Here is a 26319-nt window from a genome sequence, read left to right as displayed (position 1 = left end):
ATCAATCAGTAAATATTTGTTGAATGAAAGGAAGGAAGGATCATACAAAATCTTTCCTGGCCACCCAAACTCACATTGATCCTTCCTTTGGTCCTTGACTTCGTGGAGTAGGTGAGATAGAATAAATAATTGCCATAAAGGACACAAGTAGGATGTCGTACTACAAAAGGACGGTGTGTGTGTGTTGGGGATGGGGGAGTACTATTTTGTTGGGGTAATCAGAAAAGGCCTTTCTGAGGAGCTGAGACCTTGAGGATGTGAAGGAGTCAGCCACTGGGAAAGGGGAAGGCCAGAGTCAAGAGCATGCCAGTACAGAAAACCAGTGTGTATAATTACGAGTCCCGAGGCAGGAAGAGTGTGGCACATCGCAGGTACTGGAATTAGAGCGGTTTGACTGGAGCATAGTGAGTGCGAAGAGAAGGGCATGAGGTGAAACTGGAGAATGCCTGGGGCCTGGAAGGCATTGTTAAAGATCTTGGATTTTATATGAATTATATTGGAAAGCCATTGCAGGGTTTTAAGGAAGGAACTGATGTATATGATTTAGACACTTTTTAGGATGACTCAGGCTACTCTGTGCAGAGAACAGATTGAAGGAGAGCAAGAGTGGAAGTAGCAGTTAAGAACTGAATGTAATGGACCATGTGAAAGATGGTGACTTCATCTGGAGGGATGGAGAGAAGTAGATAGATTTAAGATATTTCTTGGCAATAGACGTAAAAGGATTTGCTTATGGTTTTAGTGAGGAGTAAAGGATGAAAGATGACTCCTGTGTGACTGACATGATAACTGGATGGATGGATATATATCATTTACTGTGGTGGGGAAATAGGGTATGGAGATTAGATTTGGGGGAAATGCAAAAGTTTAGGATTTAAGTTTGAGGTGCCAGCAAGACATGAGGCAGTGTTGAAAATGCCAGTTGACTGTGTCTAGAACTCCTACGGATAGGCTGAGAGGGAGATAGAAATTCTAGACTTACAATTATACAGATGGTATTTAGTGACTTGTGATTGGATGGATTAGAAAAGTAAGCAGAAGGCCCAGGGCCGAGCCCAGGGCATGTTTGTATACTGATGGGAATAATCTAAAGGAAGGGGAGAGGTTAATAATGCAGGAAGGGGGTCAGAGGCATGATCATGAGACCAGTAACTGCATTCTGTATGGCCCTTGTTTTGTTGTTTAGGGGCTTCCCTGGTGGTTCCAGTCTGTCTTTATTAGCTAACTTAGTAATTATTTCAATATGGACTATGAACATGAAATATGGTGATGCTGAGAATAGAATGTGGTCCTATTTTCCCATTATTGCTAGTGTATGTCTCTTCAGTTAGCTGTAGGTTCCTTGTAGGCAGCTGTTATACTTTCCTTTTACCCCACTGTGCCCAGCACAGTGCAGGATAGAAGATAAATGCTCAGTGCTTCTTATAAGGCCCTTGCTGAAACCACGGATCCTGGTACATAATGCTAAAAAGACTGTTTCTTTCCTAAGCCAAGCGATGCCTGCTTCATACTTTGTATGGCTGCGATCCCTGTTTTTCCTTATTGTTATTATTACATTTAAATCCTAATGGTTATATTTTAAAGCTCTTGAAGACACTAAGCATAAGAGAAATAAAGAGATCCCAGGGGTTGTGTAGCTTCCTTGACAAGGAAAAAACCAACTCATCTTTTACAACAGCGTACTGACATTTCAAAACTGGCATTTAATTATTTACATACTCTAGTATATTAAAAGTATGTATACATTTGTATAAGTAAATCTGTGTGTGTGTGTATAAAAATTTTTAATAGCTCAACTACTGACAGCTAGAATAGAGAACTTCACCAAAGCTTGGGAGACCTCCTGCTGTTTGGAGAACAAAATAAATCACAGTAATCCATGATTCCCTGTAACCAAATACATTTTGAGTGAACGCACTGGTGATGACTCAGTGTCTAGCAAGGTGCTGGGCCTGGCCAGACTGTGTTTGGTGCTGGGAACTGGGCAGCCAGAGGCCAGCGCCCCGGAGCTCATAAAGCACATCCAAACAGCATGTGCTTAGATCAGACTGACTCAAGGGGGTGGGTGGGAGCTCCAGGAGAAGAAATGCATGTCGAGCTGTGGGGTTTCTATGTGGGGAATGGGGAAGATGAAAGCTCCTGAAAGACTGGCAAAGAGGAGAAACAGGCTCCCAAGAGTCTTCAACAGAACTTAAGCTGTGGAAAAAAAAATAATCTTGAAAAGTTAAATCCACCCTGGACAGTAATTTTGTTTTTGTTTAGTTGCTAAATTGGGTCCAATTTTTTGCAACCCCATAGACTGTAGCCCGCCAGGCTCCTCTGTTCATGGGATTTTCCGAGCAAGAATACTGGAGTGGGTTGCCATTTCCTCCTCCAGGGAATCTTTCCTACCCAGGGATCGAACTGGGATGGAACCCGCATCTTCTGCATTTGCAGGTGGATTCTTTACTGCTGAGCCAGTAAAGAATCCACCAGGGAAGCCCCAACACTAATTAATGGGACACTAAATACCATTAAGATTTCTAAGTCCCTTTCACTTTTGACCCTAGCTCCAGCCACAGGACAAAGGAAGAGGGAGGCTAGCAAAGAGCTGTGGGCAGGCTATACAGTATGAAGAACCAGACTTCCCAGAATCACGCATCATGTCCTGTCCTGTCCTCCCTCGGCCACAGGGCAGACCTGAACTTGCTTAGGGCTGGATTGTGCTTTTAAACCTGTTCCTTGGAACCCCAGGGTCCCTCATAATTGCTTTGGGCTCTGAGGTGGGGTTTTGCAAGAGAAGCCTGAGTTCTTGTATGTTTGATGAAATAACTGGATTTTTTTCATGCTTTAAATATGTGTGAGGCACATATTTCTGAACCTTCTCTTTATCTTCTTTCTGTGATCATCTACTTACCCTCTTCCCCAGGCAGTGTTGGTTGCCAGGCACAACTAAACACTGGGCCAGAAAGTTAACAGTTGAAGTGTGGTTACCTACAGGCAGAAAACAGATCCCGTCTGTTACAGTAACCCAGATAAGGAGCCATGTCAGAGGCTTTGTTATTTATACAACCCTTAGAGCGTATCTTCTTTTTAACTTCTTATTTAACTCCTTCCAATATAAAATATTGGGCCACAAACTGGTTTCTGTGCTCTATAAACTGTTTGCTTTAAATGTGTCATTAAAATTTTACCACCAAATTAAGCTCCCTTGACTTTTCTTAAATATTGTGTTTGTGACTTTGAAAAATATGAGTGGTCTGGGTTAGAGAAAAGAAAGTGGCAATAGGCTCAAGTTATTAAGCAGCAGAGGAAATATGATCCAATTTGATGTTTTTTTAAAGCAAGAGAGATGAGTCTGTGAGTTTAAAGATTTTGTAGAATAAACAAGTTTTTGCAAAATCTTCCTATGGTTCTCTTACGCCATCCCCACCCTGTCCTCCACACCCAGTGCAGTAATCTTTCCACAGAACCTATCTGATCACCAGATTCCCTTGCTTAAAGCTGTGAAGTTCAAACTCCCTGGGCCACCCTGGGTTCTCCCATGACCTGCTCTCTCTGAGCTCATTTCTTCTCTCCACCTCCCTCCCTTAAAGAGCACCCCCATTGCAACAAGTAGGCCTTTGCTGCCCCCATGTCCTGTTTAAAAGCCCACCGGCACCCTCCACTGGGAAGTGCTTCCTCCTTCAAGAGTTAAGTTCAAAACCACCTTTCATGGCGGTTTCCCTGGCCCTTCCTCTCTGGTCAGTGGCACTCAGCTGGCACTTTCCCTGTGGTAGCGATCAGAGTATGGAATGTTGATTTACAACATGCGTTTCCTGGCCCCTGTCTTAGCGCAGTTCTTGACACACAATGGACACTGTCTAAATGGTTGCTAATAAATGAATCCTTGGGTTAAATACAGCTTTCCTCTCCCCTGAGCACTTTGAAGGTACTCAGGAAAAGGAAGTGACTAAAGGGTAGGCGGTTTAAGCGGAACACAGCACCCACCCTGTCTGGGGTCACCCCTGGCCACTGGGATGGAGAGAGGACGAAGAGAGACCCGGATCCCAGCATTGCTCTGGAGCTGCGGAGAATTCTCTTATTGCTAACAGGGCCAGCTGCTGCATTTGTGGGGCCCAGTATAAAAATGGAAATATGGGGCCCCTGCTCAAAGATTATTAAGAAAGTCAACACGTGACAGCAGAGCATTAAACCACTCTGGGGCCTATGCAGCTGCCCCAGTGACAAAAGTTGTGTCATGATCACAGCATCCAGAAGTACAGGAGAGCAGGGAGGATAGGAGAAATTTTGGATCAATTTTTTAAAGAATAGCTTTAAAATATATAAAATTGTTTTAAAAACTTATCTTTCTTGCCCCTTCATAAGGCGTCTCCAGTTTTGTTTGCTTGTTTTCATTTACAAGTGCAGATTCTTTTAAAAAGTAAATCACTTTGTTTCACATTATTTTAAGGAAAATACCACATATGCTTCTTTAGTTCCTAAGAAATGCTATGATCCACAACCTTACCACTTAGCCTGGAATGAAGCAACACATTATTGCACTTCCTTCATTTAACCCCAAAATTTCAGGAGGGGCAGGGGGTGGGAGAGGCTGGCTTGGCTTTCATGGGATTATGTTAACATAAAATATTTTTATCACCCTTTTGTGGATTTTTTGAAAAAACCTTGCATCATTCTTCATGCAAAAGCATCCAATCTGCCAAACGTGACTTTATTTCATAGCAAGATTAGCAAATTGGAAATTGTGACATTTAAACCCTAAATGAAGTTTATCATATCAGATGGATCATGATGAAATGTATATGGCTAAGGTAAATGAATGAAGATTTATGGTCTTTTCAAAACCCAACTACTTTGAAATGGTTAAGTTGATTTGCACTGCTGCAAGTTCTCCAGCAGGGGACAACATGCAGAGTGCCACATATCCAGCCTCTCCCAGTGGGGGTCTACAAAGCTCCTACCTGCCTTTGTCTCCCTCCTTGGGACAGAAGCAAAGGGACCACACAGCATCGGTGACCACAGCACTATGAGATGCAACAAAGAGTGGGACTGCCCATGAAGCCAGACCAGTGGACCAACACCAGGTCCCAGCCTTCCTTTCAGGGCTCTCATCTCACGTGCCCCACACTTAGCTGTTTCCCTGTTCTTTTTTACTAGTTCAAAGCCTAGAGGACCTAGGGATAGGGCTTAATCCTTGAAACAAAATCCTTGTACTCTAATTTCTCCACAATGTAAAATTTTCACTGCTTAGGTTCATCTGTAAAGATCTGATTGTGTGAGAATGCTTAAATCAATGAGCTCAGTATTCTCGTCTCCAGATGAGATGCTTTACTACCTGCTTCCTACGGCCCTTCGAAAGTTCACAAGAGAATGCATGTGGGGTGGAGGTGACTGGTAGAGGAGGTGCTCAAATCAAATCTCACTTTTGTGGTCTGGGGTTCTTGTGTTTCTGAGAAGACAGGATTGCTGAGGGTAGAAGAGAAAGTGACTCTCAAAAACATTTCACGGGAGAGAAACGTTCATAGGTCAAACTCAGACTGTGGGTCTCTGGCAGAGCCCAATCTGTACAAGTCTGTCTGCAGACGACTGCACCTGCTGCTCCTCACTTAGATTCCCTCACCTGGGAAGAAACACGCACACAGACGCCCACTTGCTCAGCTGAAGATGCCTGTAACTCAGAAGAAATACATACACCAGAAGAAACCTAACTGCGCAGAAAACACAAACGGCCGGCCCCTTAGACACTCACCTTGCAGGACTGACGCTGACGCGCTGAAGGTGTGCCCGTCGAAGTGAGCCGTGTAGCCTGAGCAGGGCTGACAGAAGGGGACCGTGGACAGGCAGGGAAGGGGGAAGGCAGAACGGACCACAGAAACCACATTTGCACACACAGTAATAATACTTTAACAAGCTCCACGGACATTTCGTAGCTTTTCAAATGACTGTAACTTTGGCCTTCTTAAATACTTCACACCATTACACTGGCCCTCACAAAAATTCCTAGTAAAGGCCATGAGCTGCCTCCAGAGATGAGGCCCTGGGGACCAGGGCTGTTCTTCTGCCTACAGCTAAGATTTCATGCCTGAGACAGGAACAGCACTGGATCAATCTACAAGAGTAGTTACTCCTCAACAGCAAGCAATACGATTCATCTGCAAAAGCACTTTTCTATCCTTTCCCTAACTTTCACCCTGTCGATCAAGTCTGATACAATGGTGCTACGTTTCTGGGTCACATGGCAACCACTATGCCTAATATTCAGCAAACAGGAATCCAAATGGACAAAAAAAAGGCAATCCAATTTTGTAAGAAACAATATATTTTATTTTTCTGACACCACAGCTCTGGTGAGTGGTTTTGTACCAAATTTAATGGAGGTTACACAGAACGTTTTACGCATGGGAGGGGGGGGAAAGGGAAGGACCCACAAAATTAAAAACAGAAAAACAAAATCCTGGATAGCTTTTAGCATCTGTTCCACTCCCACATTAATAAAATTCACTTGGGAATTCCTAATAAAAGGAGAACAGAAAACAAGGTGGGCAGGGAAGGGGTAGGATGGGGAAGAAAAGACGAAGGGCAAAGAAGACCGTCGAGCATCCCAAAGACAGACCTTTCCCTCCTGGAGCCGGGACGATGCTCGGCATGGAAGGTGAGGCTTGCTTAGATTTATTTCCCCAAAGTATCACCGTGTATTGCAGCTGCCAAAGGGAAAGAGAGGAGGGAAGCAGGGGGTCACCAGTGAGGGACACAACAGGGGGAAACTCACTCAACCAAGAGATGGGGGAGGAGAGGGGAGGGAAAATGAGAGAAAAATCTGCAGGTGGGTCTGTAGGCTGGGAGAGGCAGACAGTGCTGAAGAGCACTTAAACTGAAAAACAAATGTCCTAAGCGTCATTATTTTTAAAAAGAAAAATCTCCCCCTCCCCCCACCCCTCGCTGAACTTAGTTCCTTTTTTTGTGCTTTTCATTAATACTCTGCTCTGAGGTTGTAGTTTGGTTTTTCTATACACTGGAGTTGAAAGAAAATAGTCCAAAGGTCTGAAGATGGATTCTCCACCTAAAGTAAACAGCCCAGCATTCCTGTTCTCCTCTTGTCCCAAAGACTAAAGTCTCTGCTAAAATCCCTTTTACAATATAGTACAGTACACAAAAAAATAAAGCCCCAAGCAAAACCAAAACCAGAAAAGAATCCTGGGAGAAGCCAAGTCCAAAGGACGTAAACATACAGAGAACGGTGCAACACGTGACCCATGGCGATTCTCAAAGCACGGCTACAGATTCCCAAAAGGAGGTGCCATCACGGGATACCCAAGTCCACAAAAATAATTTTTAAAAAATAAATCTTAAAAAAAACACACCTGTTGATTAAATGAATAATTTGTTTTCAGATAAATCCATACATTCTCGAGTTCCCCCCGCCCCCAAAGCAGCCCTTGGGTCTCTGTTCTCCTATTGCATGACCGACAGTGCTCCTGGAACGCCCTCATAGCAGCTCTCAGGACCTGGAATCTCATCTCAACAAGGATGGGCACATCCAGTCTTAGCAGCTTAAAACATCATGTTTCCTGGGTTGCCAGGTCCTTGGCTGAATCCACCCATGCCCACGTCAGCGGCCATGCCCCGGGGCCTCATCTGTGGGGGGATCATGATGTTCTGTTGGGGTCCCATCATGCCCTGCATGGACATCATCATGCCTGGAGAGCCCACAGGCCCAGGGTGAGTGTAGAGCCCGGCAGGCCCTCGATCCTTGCCAGGAATCATGCCCACGGCAGCAGCGGGATTGCTCATCAGGGTGGGCTGGCCGGGCATTGTAGATTGTGCTGGTGACATCATCCGATGGTGAGGTCCCATCATGCCTTGCTGGAGAAAGGCTGGTGGTCTCATAGGGTTGTGGCCTGGCATGGACGGAGCTGTCCCAAGAGGGATGTCTGGAGTTCCCACGGGCCCTGGACCTCCCATGCCAGGTAATGCTAGTCCCATTCTGGGGGCTTGTTCTCCCATCATCCCCTGCATGTGCGAAAACCCAGGTCCAGGACCCTGGGGCTGTTTACGGCCTGGGACTTCCCCTCGAGGGAAATATTGCAGTGTCTGGCTGGGCTTCTCAGATGGGATAATGCGAGACAGGTCAAACTCAGGTATTCCGGTGGCTCCAGGTCGGATGACCTCCTGTAGATCTGGGTCTGTAAACACTGAAGGCATGCTGTTTCCCAGGACAGCGAAGGAGTCAGGACCTCCGGGGCCTCCAGGCTTGCAAAGTGCTGCATCTGCTGAACTTTGGGGCAGGTTGCTGGGGCGGCCAAGAGGCCCTTCTCCTGGGAAACCCATCCCTCCTGGGAAGTTGCCCTGCCCCCCACTGGGGCCATTGTGAGGAAACGGAACCTGCTGTGGAGGAGACTGAACTGGAGGGAAACCCTGGGGAAAACCCATGCGTCCTTGAGGTACCATTGGAGGCTCCTGGGACCCATGCCCCATGATAGGATTGTGTGACATCAAACCAGGCCCCATAGGGACTCCATGAGGAGGTATGTTGGGTCCCATGGCGTTCGGAGAGGGCATCTGATTGGAGTGAGAAAGTGGCTGGGTCATTCCCATTGGGCTGAGGGTTGGCATTGGAACCACGGGGTTTGGACCTGAAATTCGAGGATTCTGTGTATTAATGCCCATTCCTAGAAAAATAAAGATATCAAATGAATCAATTTCACCAAAAGTAACTCAGAAAAACTATCATAAATCAAATTAACAAAAAAAGTGACCATGCATCAAATGTGCATGGGACTCGGCTGAGAAAATACACAATGCACAATCTACCCTCAGGAAGGTTATAACACATTTTGGGGCACACAAACCAACAACTCCAAAAGAAATGTATTACTGAGCTTTAAACTGTTTGACATATACGTATATAGAAGACAGCTAGAAAGTCTCCTGAGTGAAAAGTTACAAGTTAATACACAAATGAGTACAGACTTCTTCACTGGAGGTATTTAATTCAGAAGAAAACAATTTGCCTAGATGACCTGTAGTACAGTCCTTTTTGGAGAAAGAGGATTCATCAGTCCTACAAGTCCAAGAATCAGAAGTAATAGCAATGAGGAAACCAAATAGGCCTTTTTGAACTGATACGTGGCATCACTATTTTATACTGCCTTACAGGGAGAGCATTTCAAACTCTAGATTATGTAAACTGGTGAAGAAAAGCATTTCAAACTCTAGATTATATAAAATGGTGAAGAAAAGCTAACTTTTAATGGAAAAGGAAAACACAGAGGTTCTACCATGGCCTCTAGGACATTTAAATATTTGGTCTTTCCATGAAGTTAACCACTGAGTATGGTAAAAATGCTTGTCCAATCCATGGAGCATGCCCTAACCTGATTGATGATAAGAAGCATTCTTAACAAATCAGAATGGAACTGGAACCAGAAACCCATGGCTGAAGTTACGGTCTCTTTGTTGACCACATTTGCCCTCCCACATCATTTCCTGTTAGTGAGATTTGGGGAGATGGGAGGTATAAGAGTGAAAGGACAACAAAACGAGGAGGGAAGGGAGGAATTTTATTTTCTCTGTAGGCCTAAAGAAAGTGCTTCTCTAGGAAATAGGGATTTTCCATTGTCAGAAATCCTGTGGCTGCTTGCCCTTTCAGGAAAATAGTTGAGGACTCAAGACATTCCTAGCTGAGCTGAGCTGAGCTGAGCTGAAGTTGCTCAGTCGTGTCTGACTCTTTGCAACCCCATGGACTGTAGCCCCCCAGGCTCCCCAGTCCATGGGATTTTCTGAGCATGAATGCTGGAGTGGGTTGCCATTTCCTTCTCCAGGGGATCTTCCCGACCCAGGGATCGAACCCGGGTCTCCCTCATTGTAGGCAGACGCTTTACCGTCTGAGCTACCAGCGAAGCCCTAAGACATTTCTATCAGCATATTAAAAAGATACTGCTTTCAGTTTCGCTCCAGGAGGAGCCACCACCTAAAAATAAGCACACTGAGGTACACAGAAGCATCAGAACTTCTGTAAGAAAATGACAAGAACTCTAAAAAAACTTGCTTTCTTATCCACAAACACAGAATTAAACAAGTTAATCCAAAAAAGTGTTATTCTCTTCCTCTAGACAACACATTTTAGTTTTACTGAAACTAACTCAGGTGGTATACTTTTTCAACCTGCTGAACGTCAAGCTTATTGAGGTCTACAGATATCAAGAAAATACCTCAAGATGTTTTTCTTTTGTCAACAGCAAGAGGGCCATATCCTATCTTCCTGATTTCTTACCTGGCATATTATTCATTGATGGCAAGTTGGGAGAACGAGCTGGAGGGGAGTCATCATCTGAGCTGGCCACAGTCTTGATGGCGTCGTGGTATAACGGGGTAGAACTGGGCATTGCAAACTTGGACATTCGAGACATCATAATAGACAGTGGGTTCTGGGAAAGGGTCGGCTCTGGAGGCATGGTGTAAGGTGTACTAGAGGGAAGACTTCCTGGGATACTCACAGAGGCAGACTGGCTGGCTGTAGGAGGTGGGGGGCCACCTAGAATAAGAAAGCAAAATAAAACAGGGCAGGGAATTAGATTCTCCTGAAGGTTCTTGGGCCTGTGATTATGAACTAGCAGGGCCAGGAATGAGACAGATGAATGGGACAGTGTTATTAGACCCAGGACATGAATCATCAGTCATCTAGTCAAGCTCCGTATGTGTGCAGAGGGAGATGGCAGCGTGCAATGGAGGTGACAGCTCAGCAGATGGGAGGACAACGCACCAAGGATACGTGAGAAATATTAGCTAAACTTGGGAAAACCACGTCTCACAAACAACTCCTTCACTGAAAACAATGGGAAATAAGTGGATCTCTTACCCTTGCCAACCACAATTCAGAATTCGCCTCTGGCGTTAGTGTGCTTGGAAGCCAGATGAGCCATCCCACCCCAGGTACTGATCAAAGCACCCTACACATGCTCCTGATTGATTTCGGCCACCAAGATGTCTGCACTCAAAAGGTCTGAGGGGGCCGCTCCACTGTCCGCTTTATAGAGAACAGCTACTCAACAGAGAGACACACTTTAACCTGGTAGGATAAATCTCCTATCTCATTCTGATTCTAGTCTTTCTCAAGTGGAGACAGCACAGACCTAGTATTTACACTAGGTGCTCATCTACTGACTGTCTCTGGTCCTGTTCACAAAACCACCATCATCAGTGAGAACTTCTCCCAGGAAGAAAATACTAACAAATTGCAGCTGATCTGTGAGAACAGCAGTCTACCAAGGAGAAGGTTTTGGGAACTGTTTCGATGGTCGACACATATTTACGAGAACCACTCAAGTCTCTCAGCGGTCTCCCCTCTTTGCTTCGGATGACCCTCACACTCTCTTTAACATGAAGCCAGACCTCTGAAGTGAGTGGGGCTGGTGTTTAAAGGAAACACATTTATCCACTGTTAAGACATTTTATTCCACCAATGTGAGTTCCCTGTGCAAATGTAAATCGTTCAGTGAAATGATATGCATTTCCCATTATCCTCCCAGTCCTATTTCATAAACATATTTTGCACTAAAGCCCATGAATCTTCACCAGGATTGGACACTTGAGCATAACCCCATGGGAGTACCGACTCTGCACCTTGCCGCAAATACATCCATCTTGGCAAAAGCCCCCTCCTCTGGCTGCGTAATCAGGACACCAGTTTTCTTAAAGTACGTAAACCAGGCTTTCACAACCTCTGGCTATAGGTGCAACTGTGAAGGTGAGAATATACTGACCTGACTCTACACTTGCCAGCATGGCTGGGGAGGCCATGGTGAGGGGTGCTTTGTGGTTTGGAGGGATCCCAGGACTCTGAAGGGGAGGTTTTGGAGACGAGGTCCATCCAGGTGATGGGGCGGGAAGTGATGGAGACTTGAGGTGAACAGGCGAAGCAGCAGCAGACCCCAAGACGGGCGGGGACTTAATGGAAGCAGCGGCAGCTGGGCCCGCCAGCATGCCTGCCAGCTGCGATGGAGTCTGGGGGGACTTGAGGTTCCCCGAGGGTGAGCCCAGCATTGGTGACTGGACTTGGCGCATCGTGGGGGATTTCAGAGGGTTGATGCCTGGGGAATGCACCTGGCTGCCTGCCACAGATATCTCCACGGGCTTCCGCCCCAGGCCGCGCTGAACGGGAGGAGCTGTGTTGAGGCTAGTGGGGTTACTGGAAGGGTTGAGAGGTAGTGGTGGCATATGACTGAGCCGGCTGTTAGTCCTTTGGTCGGGCCCCATGGGTTCTCTGAGATTCCGCAAGCCACTGTTGCTGCCTGGACCCTGAGACATGGGGAGGAACGGCCTGGGGCCCATGCCATACTCTTGCTGCGGGTGCTCGCCGAACGGCAGGGGCACCATCTTCTGCTGAGCAGGCAGCATGTCCGCGCCAGCCGCACGGAGTTTCAGCATCTCCTCGGGCCCTGCCCCAGCCTCTCTCATCTTCTGAGGTATCATCTGAGAGTTGGATCCCATGCTGACATTTAGACTGACATCTCCCTTCATCCCACTGGGAACCATTCCAAACTCGAGTTCCCGGCCGGGGCCCAGCTGCGGGGGCATTCCTTTCGGAAAGTCACCCCTGGAAGGGCTCAGTGGGCCCTCCACTGGTATTCGCGGGAAGATGGGATTATTCCCTGGCTCCACGTGGCGCTGGGAGCCTGGCATCATCCTGTTCATCTCCATTCCGGGCCTGATGCCTTCCACGCTCATCCCCGGGGGCAGTCCCAGCTGCTTCTCTGCCAGCTGCTGTTGAAACATCTCTTCAGACAATCCTTGGGGGTTTGGGAAGCGCTCCCCTCGGCCAGGACCACTGAAGATGCCCTGGCCAGGCGGGAAGTTTCGACCATCTGGGATTTTTGGCACATCGTCTGGCCAGCTGACTGCAGAAAGACCTGGTCGCGATGCCGGGTTGGGGACATTGGGCCCCTCCATCTCAGAATTCATCATTCCCGCAAATCCAGGGAGGCGCATTTGGCTCCCTGGCATGTTGGGGTGGGGAGCCATGGCTCTCGGGGGCAGAGAATGCGGCATGTTGATCCCGTCGGCAAAGGGCTCTGCGCCCCCAGGCCCCCACGCCTCGCCAGGGGTCATCTGGTACGGAGGGGGCGGCCCGCGGACCACCGCCCGCGGCCCATGCTGATGGACCATCATGTCCTGGAGGGAGCACTGCTGCACGGCCACCTGCTCCTGTTTCCTCCTCTTCTCTTCATAGAACTCCTGCTGCAGTTTCAGCCACGCTATCTGCTCAGGGGTCATGTGATCCAGGTGGTCGGGTCCGATGGGCCCAGACTGGGAGTTCATGGAGGGTGGAACCATTTCATCTGGAGGAAAGGGCACATCTCTGTGTCCTTGAGGGCCAAACGGAGCCCCCACGTCTGTCCGGGGCCCAGGTCCCTTACCTAGGCTTTGGGATTGAACCATCATGGCCTGTATAGGCCCTTCTGGTTTTTTCTGAGGTCCATCTAATACCCCAGTGTTCTGCGGGGGTCCCCCACTCTGTCCTCCTGGGAATTCCTTCTCATCTGGGAAAAGCATTCGCTGGATATCTCTGAGCGTTTGTAAGGAGCGCTCCCGGTGCTCCAGCTGCTCCTGAGAGAGTCCATCAGGGTTCTCCCCCAGTGTGGGGGGCTCGCCACTGGACACTGGTGGAGGCGGGGGGGCTTTGGGATCTGCTGAAGAGCTATTGCTCCCCTGGGAGACAGGGGTCACGGCTCGGTTGTTGGGCGTTGAGTTTGGCCCGGTACTGTCTGGGGGCAGTGGAGTGGAGCCGGCAGGGCTGCCGACAGAAGGGATCAGTTTGTTTTCTACCCCAGGACTGTCTCGGTCCAGGGGACGCGGGGGGGCGGCAGGCTTGGGTGCTGGTGCCGGAATGGGGGGAGTTGGCTGCAGCCTGGTGTTCTGGGAAGAATTCTGGTCCTGGTTGGCTGGAGCTGGGGGCTGTTGTGGGAGAGGTTTCGGATCATTTCGAAGGGCAGATATCTGTGTGTTCTGAAGATAAACGAGATTTTAAAAATCATTGGTAAACTGAACAGAAGGGCAATGAAAAGAGCATGATATGTTATAAAGGACTGGTCCCAGCCACATAAATCTATACTGACACTTGCCGTAGAAACTGCTCATGTACAAACCCCATGGACGCGTTGGTGGTATAGTGGTGAGCATAGCTGCCTTCCAAACCCCATGGACATGAAGACATTTTGATTTTTTTCCTCACATTTTACTGTCAAATGGTATCCTCTTTCCCAAGATAAAGATTAGGTTTCAATAACTTTATGAGCATGCCAAGGGAAAGCCACTGCTCGAGTGAATACATCTGAGTATCTATTTCGAGGAACAGGTTTGATATCACATGTCTACTATGTGTTTCTGATTCAGGGAGAGATTAGTTTCTTGGTATGTGGGAGGCTGTACCTAACACCTTTTTCTTTCCCTGAAAGTATAAATGGGTATGTAGACTTCTCACTGTCAATCAAAGAGTCTGCTGTTTTAAACTGAAAAAGAAAGTCCTTGTCACTTCCAGCTCAGTGCTCTACCAGCCACAGGTGGCAGGTGAGGCTGCTCCACTTCACTGTCTCCCCAGGCACGGTGACTAGTGAAGCACTCCTCTCCTTTAGTTTCCAGGGGGCCTGACAGCTCCAATTTCGGTTTTCAGTCTGTGATCACTGATTCCATATTTGATAAGAACTTGCACATTAACTGCATAAGATAATCTGTAGGCAAGAAACATCTGTGGAGAAATCTGAGGCTAGCTCGTGGTGTCTCTTGATCTGTTCTTTCCAATAGACAGCACATGGCCCTTTCTACAGGCTGAATGAGTGTCTTATTATTATTTATTAAGTACCAATGCCACATTTAAGTCCTGGGTAAAGGCAGGCTCACCTGTAAGAGGTGACATGGATGTTGTCAGTGTTTGAAAGAGGGATATAAAATGTTCTCCATCTATGCCTTGGCCCTGCTGGAAGTTCAGGTACTAGAGAAGGGCAGTACTGCAGAACAGAAGGGCCCAGCCTGCCAATCCTCAATGGATCTCAAGAGCTGCAGGATCCCTTTTTGATGTTCACTTCCTTCTACATGTTCACTTAATCCAGTCTGTATTTCCAAACCCCTAAGGCTGTTACTTACATCCCCACCTACTCTCTGGAATGTTTCTCAAGGTACAAATTTGTACAGAAATCATTACATGTATCCCTGAATACGAACAGCTCACGTTCTGTGGACATGTATGTAAATGCTCCACACGCTGGTATTCTCCACGCATCTCTGCCTGCAGACCCAGACTGAGGTGGGGCAGACTGGCTGAACCTAGATGACTCTGGACGTCAGTGTCCTTGGTGTCTCTGACTACGTAAATGGAGTCTGGAGGTCACCTTAATTTTCTCTCCAGAGCCAGTTTACGTTTGGTTTTGTTGGCCAGGCTGTGTTTGTGTTAAAGTTGGATACTCATTTCCTATAAGGGTGACTGTGACAGAAGAAATGGTTTAGTACCACTCTTTTTATTTTAGATTTGGAGCAATGGTGATGGGACTATTCCCAATACCCTCGTTAGCTCCTCTTCTGATTTCATTTTAGTACTAGAGGAGGTGGAGATAAAAACTGTATGAAGATCTGTCATTAAGTCAATAAAACGTCAGTCTGAGCTGCAATGTGCCCTATATATCCAGAACAATATAAAATATAAATACTTTTAAAGTATAAATTAAAAATAGTATACATTTATATATAATTATATTATATATGATACATATAATATATACATTTAAAATATTATATATACACTTCTTCTACCCTTGATTAGTGGAGATACAGAGAGACAGGAAATTCCTTTGCTTGGTCTAGGAAAGCTCAAGCCCTGCTATGTCACGGGGAGGTATCCTAAGTTCTCATACAACATGGGCAAAACGTTTTCTATACTCAACTGTCACTTCAGTCATTTAACTTTTCCCAGGTTTAAGACTCATTCCAGTTTTATAGTTTATGCTTCCTGAAATCAGGGACTGTGTCTTGAACCTCTAGTGTCCCCACAGCACTGGGTGCAATGCCTCGACAATCTGAGACACAAGAAATACCTTCCGGTTCAATTTGAGACACTACATATATTGAAACAACCACTGCATGTGTGTTCTAATGTAGTTTACAGCAGGTGCTTAAGTTCCAAAGAGGAAACAAACTAACATTAACTATAATTTTGAAAATATCAAGCAATTAAAAACATTCAGTGGTTCTCTCACTCTGAAACAAATAAGAATCATTCCGAAAGTCACTGAGACTCTAATTATGGAACTATCAGCATGTACTCCAATACTGTAGGGTGGTAGTACACCGTTTCTTCTGTCACAGTATATAGGAAACCAGTGTCCACCCTTAACTGTTGTTTTTTCTCTGTTCTTTAAGTAACTCAAGAGTATGTGTTATTTTTTTTTTAATGCAGGGTCTGAATTCAGAATTTCCCAGAGATGGCCACATTAAGGAAATCCTAAGATATCCATATGTCTCCTTTTTTTACTTTGCACCTCTTCTCTTCTAGTAACTCATCAATATATCTGCATGCTAGCAGAAAAGGCCAGTGTGATGTGCCTAAAACTACACAACTAGGTTAAAGGCTCAAAATGTAGCTGATACCAAGATTATCTCCCTACTGAACCCTTGTGGATTGTTGGTGGGGATGTATACTGGTGTAGGCACTATGGAAAACAGTGGGAGATTCCACAAAGAATTACAAATACAACTAACATATAATCCAGCAATTTCATTCCTGGCTATTTATCTAAAGAAAACAAAAACACCAATTAGAAAAGGTATCTGTACCCTTATGTTGTTCACTGCAGCATTATTTACAATAGCCAAGATATGGAAGCAACCTAAGTGCCCATTAATAGATAAATAAAGACTACATGGTGTACACACACACACACACACAATGGAGTATTACTTAGCCATTAAGAAAGAATGAAACTTTGCCATTTTCAAAAACATGGATGGACCTAGAGGGTATTGTGCTAAGTGAAGTAAGTCAGAGAAAGACAAACATGTGGAATCTAAAAAAACAAAGCAAATGATTAAACATAACTAAACAGGAACAGAGTCACAGATATAGAGAACAAACAGGTAGTTTAAAGAGGAGGGGGGCCATGGGAGGAGGACATAAACACGTGATCAAAATTGAGAGTACAGTCTTTCAGTTACAAAATAAATGAGTAATAGGTGTGAAATGTACAGTCTGGGGGATATAGTCAATAATTATGTGATATCTTTGTACAGTGATACATGGTGACTAGACTTATGGTGATCACTTTGAAATGTATAGAAATATCATTTCACTATGTTGTATACCACAAACTAACACAGTATAGGTCAGTTAAACTTCACAAACAAGCTCACAGAAAAACAGATTAGATTTGTGATTACCAAAAGTGGGGGGACTGGGGGAGAGGGAATTAGAGGAGGGCAGCAAAAAGGTATAAACTTCTAGTTATAGGGTAAGTAAGTAGTAGGAATGTAATGTATAACATGATAAATATAATCAATGCTGCTGTATGTTCTACGTAAAACTTAAGAAAGTACACCTAAGAGTTCTCATCACAAGGCAAAAATATTTTTGCCTTAAATTTTGTATGTATATGAGATGATAATCATTTTGTAATGTATGTGAGTTAAAGTATACAGTACAGTTGGCTGTACACTTCAACTTATACAGTGCTGTCCATCAACTACATCTCAATAAAACTGGAAGAAGGAAAAAAGGCTGTCAGTGAATTCACCACCTCCCACCTTTAGAGTCCCCTTATAACCTTGAAGCCATTATTCCACTTCTAAGATGACATACCAGAGGGGCTGTGCTTCTCTCTGTCTTGCTGTTAGAGATGTTCTGGATGTGGAAAGAGACGATAGTTTCAACCTGGCCCTTTAACACAGCTTCTGCAGCCCTGCAGAGAGAGAAGAGATGTACACACTAGGACTTGTTTCTATTTCACTAACTGAAATTCTAAAGCATTTTAACCCCAGACGGAACTGGTATGAGAGAGGAAGAAGTATAAAGAACCACCAGCAAAGTTCAGTGAGAAGAAATCAAGATAAAAATGTTTTAAAAAAAAAAAAAATGTTTTCACTATTTGTCTGTCATTTACTGAAACTCTTCTGAAATTTAAAGATAGCCATTAGCAAATCTCAAAAGAGACATTAAAAACCCTCAGGGTTTTTTTCCTTTAAACCCATCACTCTAGTAGGTGTTTTATAGAGAATCCTAGTTCAAACTCCCAACCCAAGAAGATTAAATGAAATCTCACACCTTATCATAATTTAAGGTTGCCAAGATTCACTCTATATCTTAATTTTAAAAATGTTAGATGAAAAGTCAGAAAACTATGTAGTGTATATTCACATTTTAAATAAATATCCAATGATGCATCTGTCTACTAGAAACATGTACCAAAACATTCATAATAGTTATCTCTATAAATTCTTGAGACTTTTTATTTACAGTCTCTAATTATTCTAAAATGGACATGTATTACTTATGTATGCCATTTTAAAAGAATACTGAGTTGCAGAAAAGTGTGTACTGGCCATCGATCCTTTTCCTGTTTAAAAAAGTATATATACGTGTATCTGTATAAGTATCAAAAGTTTTTCTGGAAGGAAAGCCAAGGAACTACCACCAACGGTTGCCTCTGGGAGTAGAGGAGTAGGGGTTTTATATTTTATTTTACCGCTTTCTGTAGTGTTAACCTTAAGTAATAATACAAGTGGGCAAAAAAAGGTCAATCTTCAAAGGGAATAAAAATTTAGATGCCCCAACATGCAAGCCACACCAGCTGTCCATCAACTACATCTCAATAAAACTGGAAGGAAAAAAGACTATCAGTGAATTCACAGCCATTAACTTACTTATTAGCCATCTCAGTAGAAAACACATACACCACTTTGGCAGGAGTCTTCTGAGCAGGTGTGGGCTCTGGGGCAGTAGTCTGGCCATGGGAGGGGGTGGAAGACCTGGGGACTGTAGCATTTGATGGGGTCATCGAGTGTGGTGTGTGCTGGGAATCCTGGGACTTTATGTGGTCAGCAGAATTACATTCTAAAAAAATAAAAAGAAGATTCATGTTATAGAAAGTATAAAGCTTTCTTTTTTCTGCCAGCATTTATAGCATCATAATGCAAACACCTTGAAAATTTCATGGAGGAAGTACCTTGATAAGAGGAAATTCTTCTATTCGTAAAAATACAAGTACACTTCTCCCATTTAAATGACTAAGTACAAAGCGCTCTTCCCCACCTCCTTACTGCTCTACTACACATTCTTTGAAAAGTGTGAAAGTGTTAGTTGCTCAGTCGTATCCAACTCTTTGTGACCCCGTGGACTGTAGCACGCCAGGCTCCTCTGTCCCTGGAATTCTCCAGGCAAGAATACTGGAGTGGGTAGTCATTCTCTTCTCCAGGGGATATTCCCGACCCAGGGATTGAACCCAGGTCTCCTGCACTGCAGGCAGATTCTTTACCATCTGAACCACCAGGGTTTAGATATTAGCATAAATGTCCCTCCTTCCTGGAAACCCTTTTGGAACCTCCTCGGCTGGATGTCCTTGCTAGTTAGACCCATAGCCCCCTAACTTCCCTTACTTCAGCATTTATCAAATTTTATTGTAATTTTTAAATGATCTGTTATCTAGGTGCATTTAGACCCTTGAGGATAGCAACTGTTTCGGTTTTGCTGACCATGGCACCCCCAGCACCCAGCATAGTGCTGGTGCTCAAAAGAGGCCCCCCACAAACAACCTGAAGAAGACAGAAAAGACAGGGGAACAATTACCCAGGTACTCATTTCCAATTTGGGTTGGGGAGTCACCATTCTGCTCCATGAATATCAGTTTCACATTCCGGCCTACACAGTTACGATGTTCATTTTACACTAAGTGAGGGAAAGCCTAAGGGCACGGCCACAGTCCCGTCCCCTTCCTGGCTCTCTCCACTGTGGTGCCTACAGGATCTCTACCACATGGAGCCCCTCGTTCCCGCCATGGTGAAACTGGCTGGGACGATCTACACTTGTGCCAGGGCGGCCTCTTGTACCTACAACTGGCAAAATGGCAGCCAGAGTGCATGCAACCCAAGTCTTGAAGGACTAATTCCATGGAGAAGAGGAGGAGTTGTCAGAAAAATTGCTCCAGTGTGGGCTCTGGCATAGACAAACTGGAGTTATTGGCTGACACTCAAGTACACAAAAGCACGGAGACCAGGAACATCCTTAAGTCTATGGTTAGGGTCGTGCAGCATCCTCAAACACTTGCATCCTCAAGGGCAAGAACTTAACAAGGTCGTTCCAAACTATTCTTCAGTTCGTAGGAAAATGACCAGGAAGAGTTCCATCTGAAACTCCGAGAACTCCTGGATCTGATTCCTACTCTCCCCACTTGGCTGCTATTAGGCTCTCCGGCATCCGTCCATGTCAGAGGCCCTCCCTCAGGAATACCTACTTCCCTCTGAGTCTCAAAGATCTTATAGACATACCTTTCATGTCAGAGTCATCGTTTGGAGTCCCAGGATCTCTCTGATCAAAGGAGTCGGCGGAAATACTTCGCTCCCTTTTCCCCTTGCCCTTGGCACCATTTCCAGCCCCATTCTTCAGCCCCATGCTCCCACCTGGGCCAGGGAGTGCTTTAGGGGTATGGCCCCCACTCTTGGAGTCACAGGGGGATGGCTGGGATTGGCTGGCTGAGCCCCCCTGTTTACCCTGATTGGAGAATTTGGAATCCAGCTGGGGGTTTCCAGATGGGGACATCACTGTAGGGGGACGGACCATCACCTCCTGCTTTGACTTAGGGCTACTAGAAGAGACAAATAACAAAGGGAGATCAGACACCAGACAAGACTGGGCAGCACAAATCAGAGAGGTCTGATTTCTATCACACGTCAGGGAGACCTGGACAGCTAAAGTAACCACCCCACCTTTCACTTAAGCCGCTTGCTTGTTGCCTTCTCCCCATTCTCATCTCAGAGCTCTCAACAGAGAGGAGGATTTGGGCAGAGTGGCCTGTCTCGTCTCGGGAACCCTAGAGTCACATGGGAACCCATCGCTAGGGTTTCTGTCAATAAAGGACAACGGTTTCTATGTACATAGAGAAATGACTCTCACACTAAGACTAGCTCAGAGTAAACAAACAGACATCGTTAAGATCAAAATACTACCCACCCCTCGGCTGATGAACAAGGAACAGCTGTAACAAGAGACTGGCTTCCCTGCTGGAAAATACAAGCAGGTCTGGGAGAGTGTGAGGAAAGCCGCTGGTGACTGGCAGGTTAGGGAAACCCTCCAGGACACTAATCACCAAATAAGTATCACACCAGAGCAGACACACTAACCACTGTCTCCAGGGGAGGAGGAAGAAATTCTTTTAAGGTATCAATTTTGTGGAACAGAGGAAAAAGCTTCACAGTGGGGGTCAGGGGCTGGTGTTTTAGTTCTAGGACCTTAGGCCTCCTCAACTTTCCAGGTCTCAGTTTCCTCCTTTGCCAAGTTTAGCATGTTGTACTGGATGGTTTTTAATGTTTTGTTGAGGAGGGAAGCTGTAATGAGGAGCAGTCAGGTAATGATGGACAAATGAGTAAGAGGAGAACGCTAACCTGAACTTTGACTCACTATTCTATCATTGTCTACTTGTGTCTTTTTCTTTTCCCATTTGGGTCTCATGATTCAACATACTGTTCCACCAGTGAGTGTTCAGGGTCCACTATGATGTCCCCAAGGGGCAGTCAGGCCAGGCCCTGGGGCTCACCTCTGTGTGTTTCCTGATGGAGAGTTCCTCACTTTAGGGTTACTGGAATGCATTGATTGAAATCCTGAGCTCGCAGCCACAAACAGGGACGGGCTCACCGAGTTCCTCTCGGGCTGCAGCGGGAACAGCTGCTGGGGGCAGCGGCAGGGGCCCACTGCGTGCCGGGTGCGTCCCTTAGTGCTGGCTGCCTGCACGCCTTTTTCCTCTTTGTTTTTCTCCGCTGTGGAAGTGGGTCCTGTCCCCTTGCGGCTCCAGCATTCTCTGGGTGTGTGCCTCCGGCTGCCAAAGGAAAATCTCGCATCTCCAGGGCACACTGGGAACAGAAACAGAGACATCCAACACCCTTATAGCAGGACCAAGGCTAAAGCCCCACCTCAGCAGTGCAGAGGCAGATGGTTCCTCAGCTTCCCTCAGGGTGAAAGCAAAGGGCGATGTTCATATTCTGGCCAAAAGGCTCTGGTGCTAAAGCAGCGGAAGAGTGACTAAGACTTTCTGCCAGGCATACAAGCCTCCCACCCAAGCATCATATACCAGGCATTTGTAAGCAGATGAGAAAAACATTTTTATCTTTAGCTGTGTATTCTCCCTTACATTTCTCTACTTCCAAATACAAAACCCTCAAAAACTTGGGTTTTTCTTTCTTCAAAACAATGCTCTGAAACCACTGGGTACTCCAAATCCATAGCAACTATCTGGTGCTTCACCTCTGATGGCACTGAAATGTAACAAACCCATCCCAATTTCAAACCATGAAACAAATTACTCTCTGTTTATATTCTCAGGGCCTCAGGGTGGGGAAGACATTAAAGGAGGTACTTCTGAAATCAACTATTGAGCCAATACCAAATACAATCAGTTCTGCCCCCTGATTTCTATGATCTTTCTATTAAATTATGCTGAGTATGTGTCCTGTGTTCCCACTGCTTAATGACAGGAGCTGTAGGCATGGGTAAGCAAGGGAATGATCCATAATGCGGAGGTGAAAGAACATCTTTGAAGACTAAGATATTTTTTGAGCCAATTTGCAAGGCTAATTTGAAGCATAAAGGTCAAAAAAACATTCCCCAACCTATGAGAGAACAAATGAGAAAGCCCTTTATTTAGAGAAATCTAAACTGGTTCAGGGAAAACCAAGATACACTTTCAGTCACTGCTCCTTCCAGGGCAGTTCCAATGTGATTTTTTTGGTAACCATGGTCCCCTCCCCTCCCTCCCTCCTGCCATCTTTACTAATGAGGTATAGGACTGAAGGAGAATATTAGATGCAGGATTAAAGGCTAAAGAATCAAAAGGAGTTAGAAGTCACTTTGGTGTTACATACACTACAAGAGGTTCAAGAACTGGACTAAAATTGGGAGAAACCCTTACATTCTAGGACTCAGCAATGAGTATGATCGTTGTCAAGTATTAAATGTCTATTTCCTCTTTTAGAAATAGTCCCAGCTATTTCACCTGAGAGCATGAGAGGAATTTATGGATGTTCTGAGTGTACACAATCACGTTTTTTTCTTTTAAATGAAGAAGGCAAGAAAAAAAACGAGTAAAATGCTATAGAATATTTCTACACTGATCTTAGGAAAAAGCATCCTAAAAACATTTGAGTCTCAATTATATTTAGGGTTGTATGTTTATTCCCTACCACCTTTAGCTCCCTCCCCCCACTTTAGATTCTAAAACTGATTATGGCTGTGAAGCTCAACATAATATATGATCATAAACCATACTGTCCCTCTCATTAAACATCAGGAATCATTGGTAAAACAGAAGCAGTCAATGAATCTTCCATGGACAAAGCCAACAGCAAACACTTACCTCAGGAAAAGAAAAGAAGTTACCACCTGTATAGTCCCTTCTGTAATTTCTTCTCGTACTTTCTGTCTGTATCACACATTTGAGCACTCCAATCATGTGTCAAACTGAATAGTCCCATGTGCATGATTTACCTCCCTATGAAGACTATGCTCTTTGAAGACAAGAACCTTGTTTTAAATTTCTTTGGTTTTTCTATAGTACTCAATATAATGTACTAAGAATGTTGTTAGACCCTAGGTGAGTTACAGAGCAGAAACGCCTGGCACTTGTGTTACACTCCTTCTAAAGAAACTCTAAACATTAAAAGTACCAAATCACCTCAGTCTGCCAGGCACTTCAGACGAGCTGGTAGCAAAGATTATTTCTAAATAATAATAATGTGAACAGAAAACATTTTCAAAGTATCTCCACACAGTTTCTTAAACTCACTATACCGTGATCAATGGCATTTTATAGATGAATGGATGGAGCACAGGGGCGTGAATGCCTTCTCCCAGGTTTCTAATCAGTGCTCCCTGACCTGCTCTTTCTTCAAAGCCATCTCCTTGCCATTACTTTATGAGTGGAGAAACAGCACAGAAAGTTGAAACAAGTACATGGGCTCACTCGAGATGGGAATAAAACCCAGCTGTTTTAACCCCTAATCCAAAGGAGTTGTTGAAATAGGTCACCCCAGCTTTAGCCTATCTGACACCAAAAACAACTGAGCAAGAAATCTGCCAAGTATCTTATCAGATAACCCTAAAGAATAAAATTCGAGTCTTTCAGCTCCTGAGTGTTCAGGTTAGTGCTCAACTGTTCACCTTTCAGGACTGAAAAAAGAGAAGATCTTCCTCAGAATGGTTAATTTTAGCCAGAGAGAGATATTCCCCCAATATAACTACATCTTCTAACTCTTAAGATCTGCTTATAGAATGTTTCTCTCTTTTCTCTGTAAGTAATACTTAAAATATTTACTAACTGTGATTCAGGTACCCTTATAAGCACTCTCCATATATATTAACTCATTCATAACAACTGCAGAAGGCAGGTCCCATTACTATCCCTATTTTATTTTACTACTTTTTCTTTTCGATTTTTTTTGCAGTATAGCTGATTCACTACGCTGTGTTGATTCAGGTATACAGCCAAGTGAGTCAGTTATACATATATATATATATATCCTATCTCTGTTTAAGGGACGAGGAAACTGAGGCTCTTGGAACAGTACGTAATTTGCCCAAGTAAGTTGGTCACACCCTAGTTAAGTGGTGGAGCTGGAGGTCAGCCAGACACTCAGGCTGCGCTTCATCACTGCAGTACTTTGTGAAAAGCATGAACTTGGTGGACAAGGTGAGCCAGCACATAGAAAATGCTTAGCAGCACAACATAAGCATTTATGTAAACTAGTACCATGACTTCTACCATCCTCTAGCAAGCTCACTCACCTGTCCTGCCCAATGGCATTTCAGACCTTCACCATTGCCAACCATCATCTTCCTCTCCCAGTGCATGGCCTTGCCCAGGACTTAACAGGGAGAAGAGAAGTCACCAGAGAGGACTCCTTACCACCAAATCTTCAAACCTCTTTTTATCATTCCCTATCCCCTCTTTTTTCTCCATTACTGCAATCAAAAAAAAAAAAAAAAAGCCCATTTTTCCCCCAAAGGTTAGTCCTACCACAGGTGGTCTAGCCCCATCCCTTTCAGCTGACTGAGTACTCACTCTCTTCCATGATCACCCTTCTACATCCTGCATCTCCTGGATATTTCCAATCAGCTTTCAGACATGTTATTCTACCTTCCAGATGAAATAATAATGATAAGGCAAAACAAAACTGGCTCTGGCATTCTATTCCCCTTTGAAGTCAAGTTTCTTTACAGAGTTGACAAGACACAGCCTTCATTTCCTTACCTGCCATTCACCCTTTAACCATCTTAAACCAACTTCTACCCACAGATCACAAAAACCATGACTCTTGTTAAGGTCACTACTGACCGCTTTTCTAACCTCATCTTACTCCATCTCGTAGACTATGCCAGTTGAACACTCCTTCTTGAAACTCCTCTCTCTTGGCTTCTATAATACCACACTTTCCCAGTCTTCCTCCTTCCTCTCAAGTCACTCTTCATCTGCTTCCTTTGCTGACCCCTTCTCTACCCAATCTCTACAATTTCAAGTTTCTCACAGATCTACCCCAGGTCCTCTTCTCTTCTCATTCTCTAAGTTCTTTCCATGCCAAGAACTCCCAAATTTCCATCCAGCTCAGCTTCTGCCCTGCTGACCTGTATACACAACTGCCAACTTGGCATCCCACTAGACGTCTGAAACCTAACAAGGTCAAAGATGAATTCTTCATCCCTATATAGCCTCCCTCCCCAACGTATTTCCCCTTCAGCTTTCTACATTTTAGTAAATGGCATCTTCATCCACACAGCTGCTCATGCCAGAAATTTGGAGTCATCCTTGACACCTCTCTCCCTCACCCCTAACCTTCCCATGTCAAGTTTGAATATTTTTGCTGAGTGAAGAAAATCTCAGTTTCACTGTTTTTTCTTCAGAGATAAAGGATATGTAAAGCCACTAATCTAGATGAAATGCTCCATTACATTCTTTTCATAGCATCCTATGTTTTTCTTTCACAACATTTCTCATGTTGTATAATTATGTGGTCATTTGCATTAACATTCATCTGTCATGCTAGGCTCCATGAAGGTAAGAGGATCCGTAAAGGATCAAGACTGATTTGTTCATCCTTGTA

At 44.8% G+C, this 26319-nt stretch overlaps 1 protein-coding gene across 8 annotated transcripts in view; it reads right to left on the bottom strand.

The window, feature by feature from the left end:
* Positions 1-6288: 6288 nt before the first annotated feature.
* Positions 6289-26319, bottom strand: part of BCL9 (BCL9 transcription coactivator) — a 93544-nt gene continuing 73513 nt past the window's right edge. For 3 of the 8 annotated variants that reach the window (XM_043456669.1, XM_043456685.1, XM_043456679.1), the window contains exons 4-10: positions 21768-22080; positions 20503-20819; positions 18883-19072; positions 17822-17921; positions 11745-13986; positions 10256-10516; positions 6289-8651 (exon numbers count right to left, since the gene is read on the bottom strand). In XM_043456669.1, the coding sequence (XP_043312604.1) occupies positions 7534-8651; positions 10256-10516; positions 11745-13986; positions 17822-17921; positions 18883-19072; positions 20503-20819; positions 21768-21820 (4281 nt within the window). In that variant the 5' untranslated portion in view covers positions 21821-22080 and the 3' untranslated portion in view covers positions 6289-7533. Of the gene's footprint in view, positions 8652-10255; positions 10517-11744; positions 13987-17821; positions 17922-18882; positions 19073-20502; positions 20820-21767; positions 22081-25006; positions 26064-26319 lie in introns of those variants that run through there. The other 5 variants (XM_043456645.1, XM_043456637.1, XM_043456661.1 and 2 more) reach the window with 5 other exon arrangements.

Source organism: Cervus canadensis, chromosome 2, assembly GCF_019320065.1.
Source record: "Cervus canadensis isolate Bull #8, Minnesota chromosome 2, ASM1932006v1, whole genome shotgun sequence".
Taxonomy (NCBI): domain Eukaryota; kingdom Metazoa; phylum Chordata; class Mammalia; order Artiodactyla; family Cervidae; genus Cervus; species Cervus canadensis.
The sequence above is the reverse complement of the archived record's forward strand: the minus strand, read 5'-3'. Positions and strand labels throughout refer to the sequence as shown.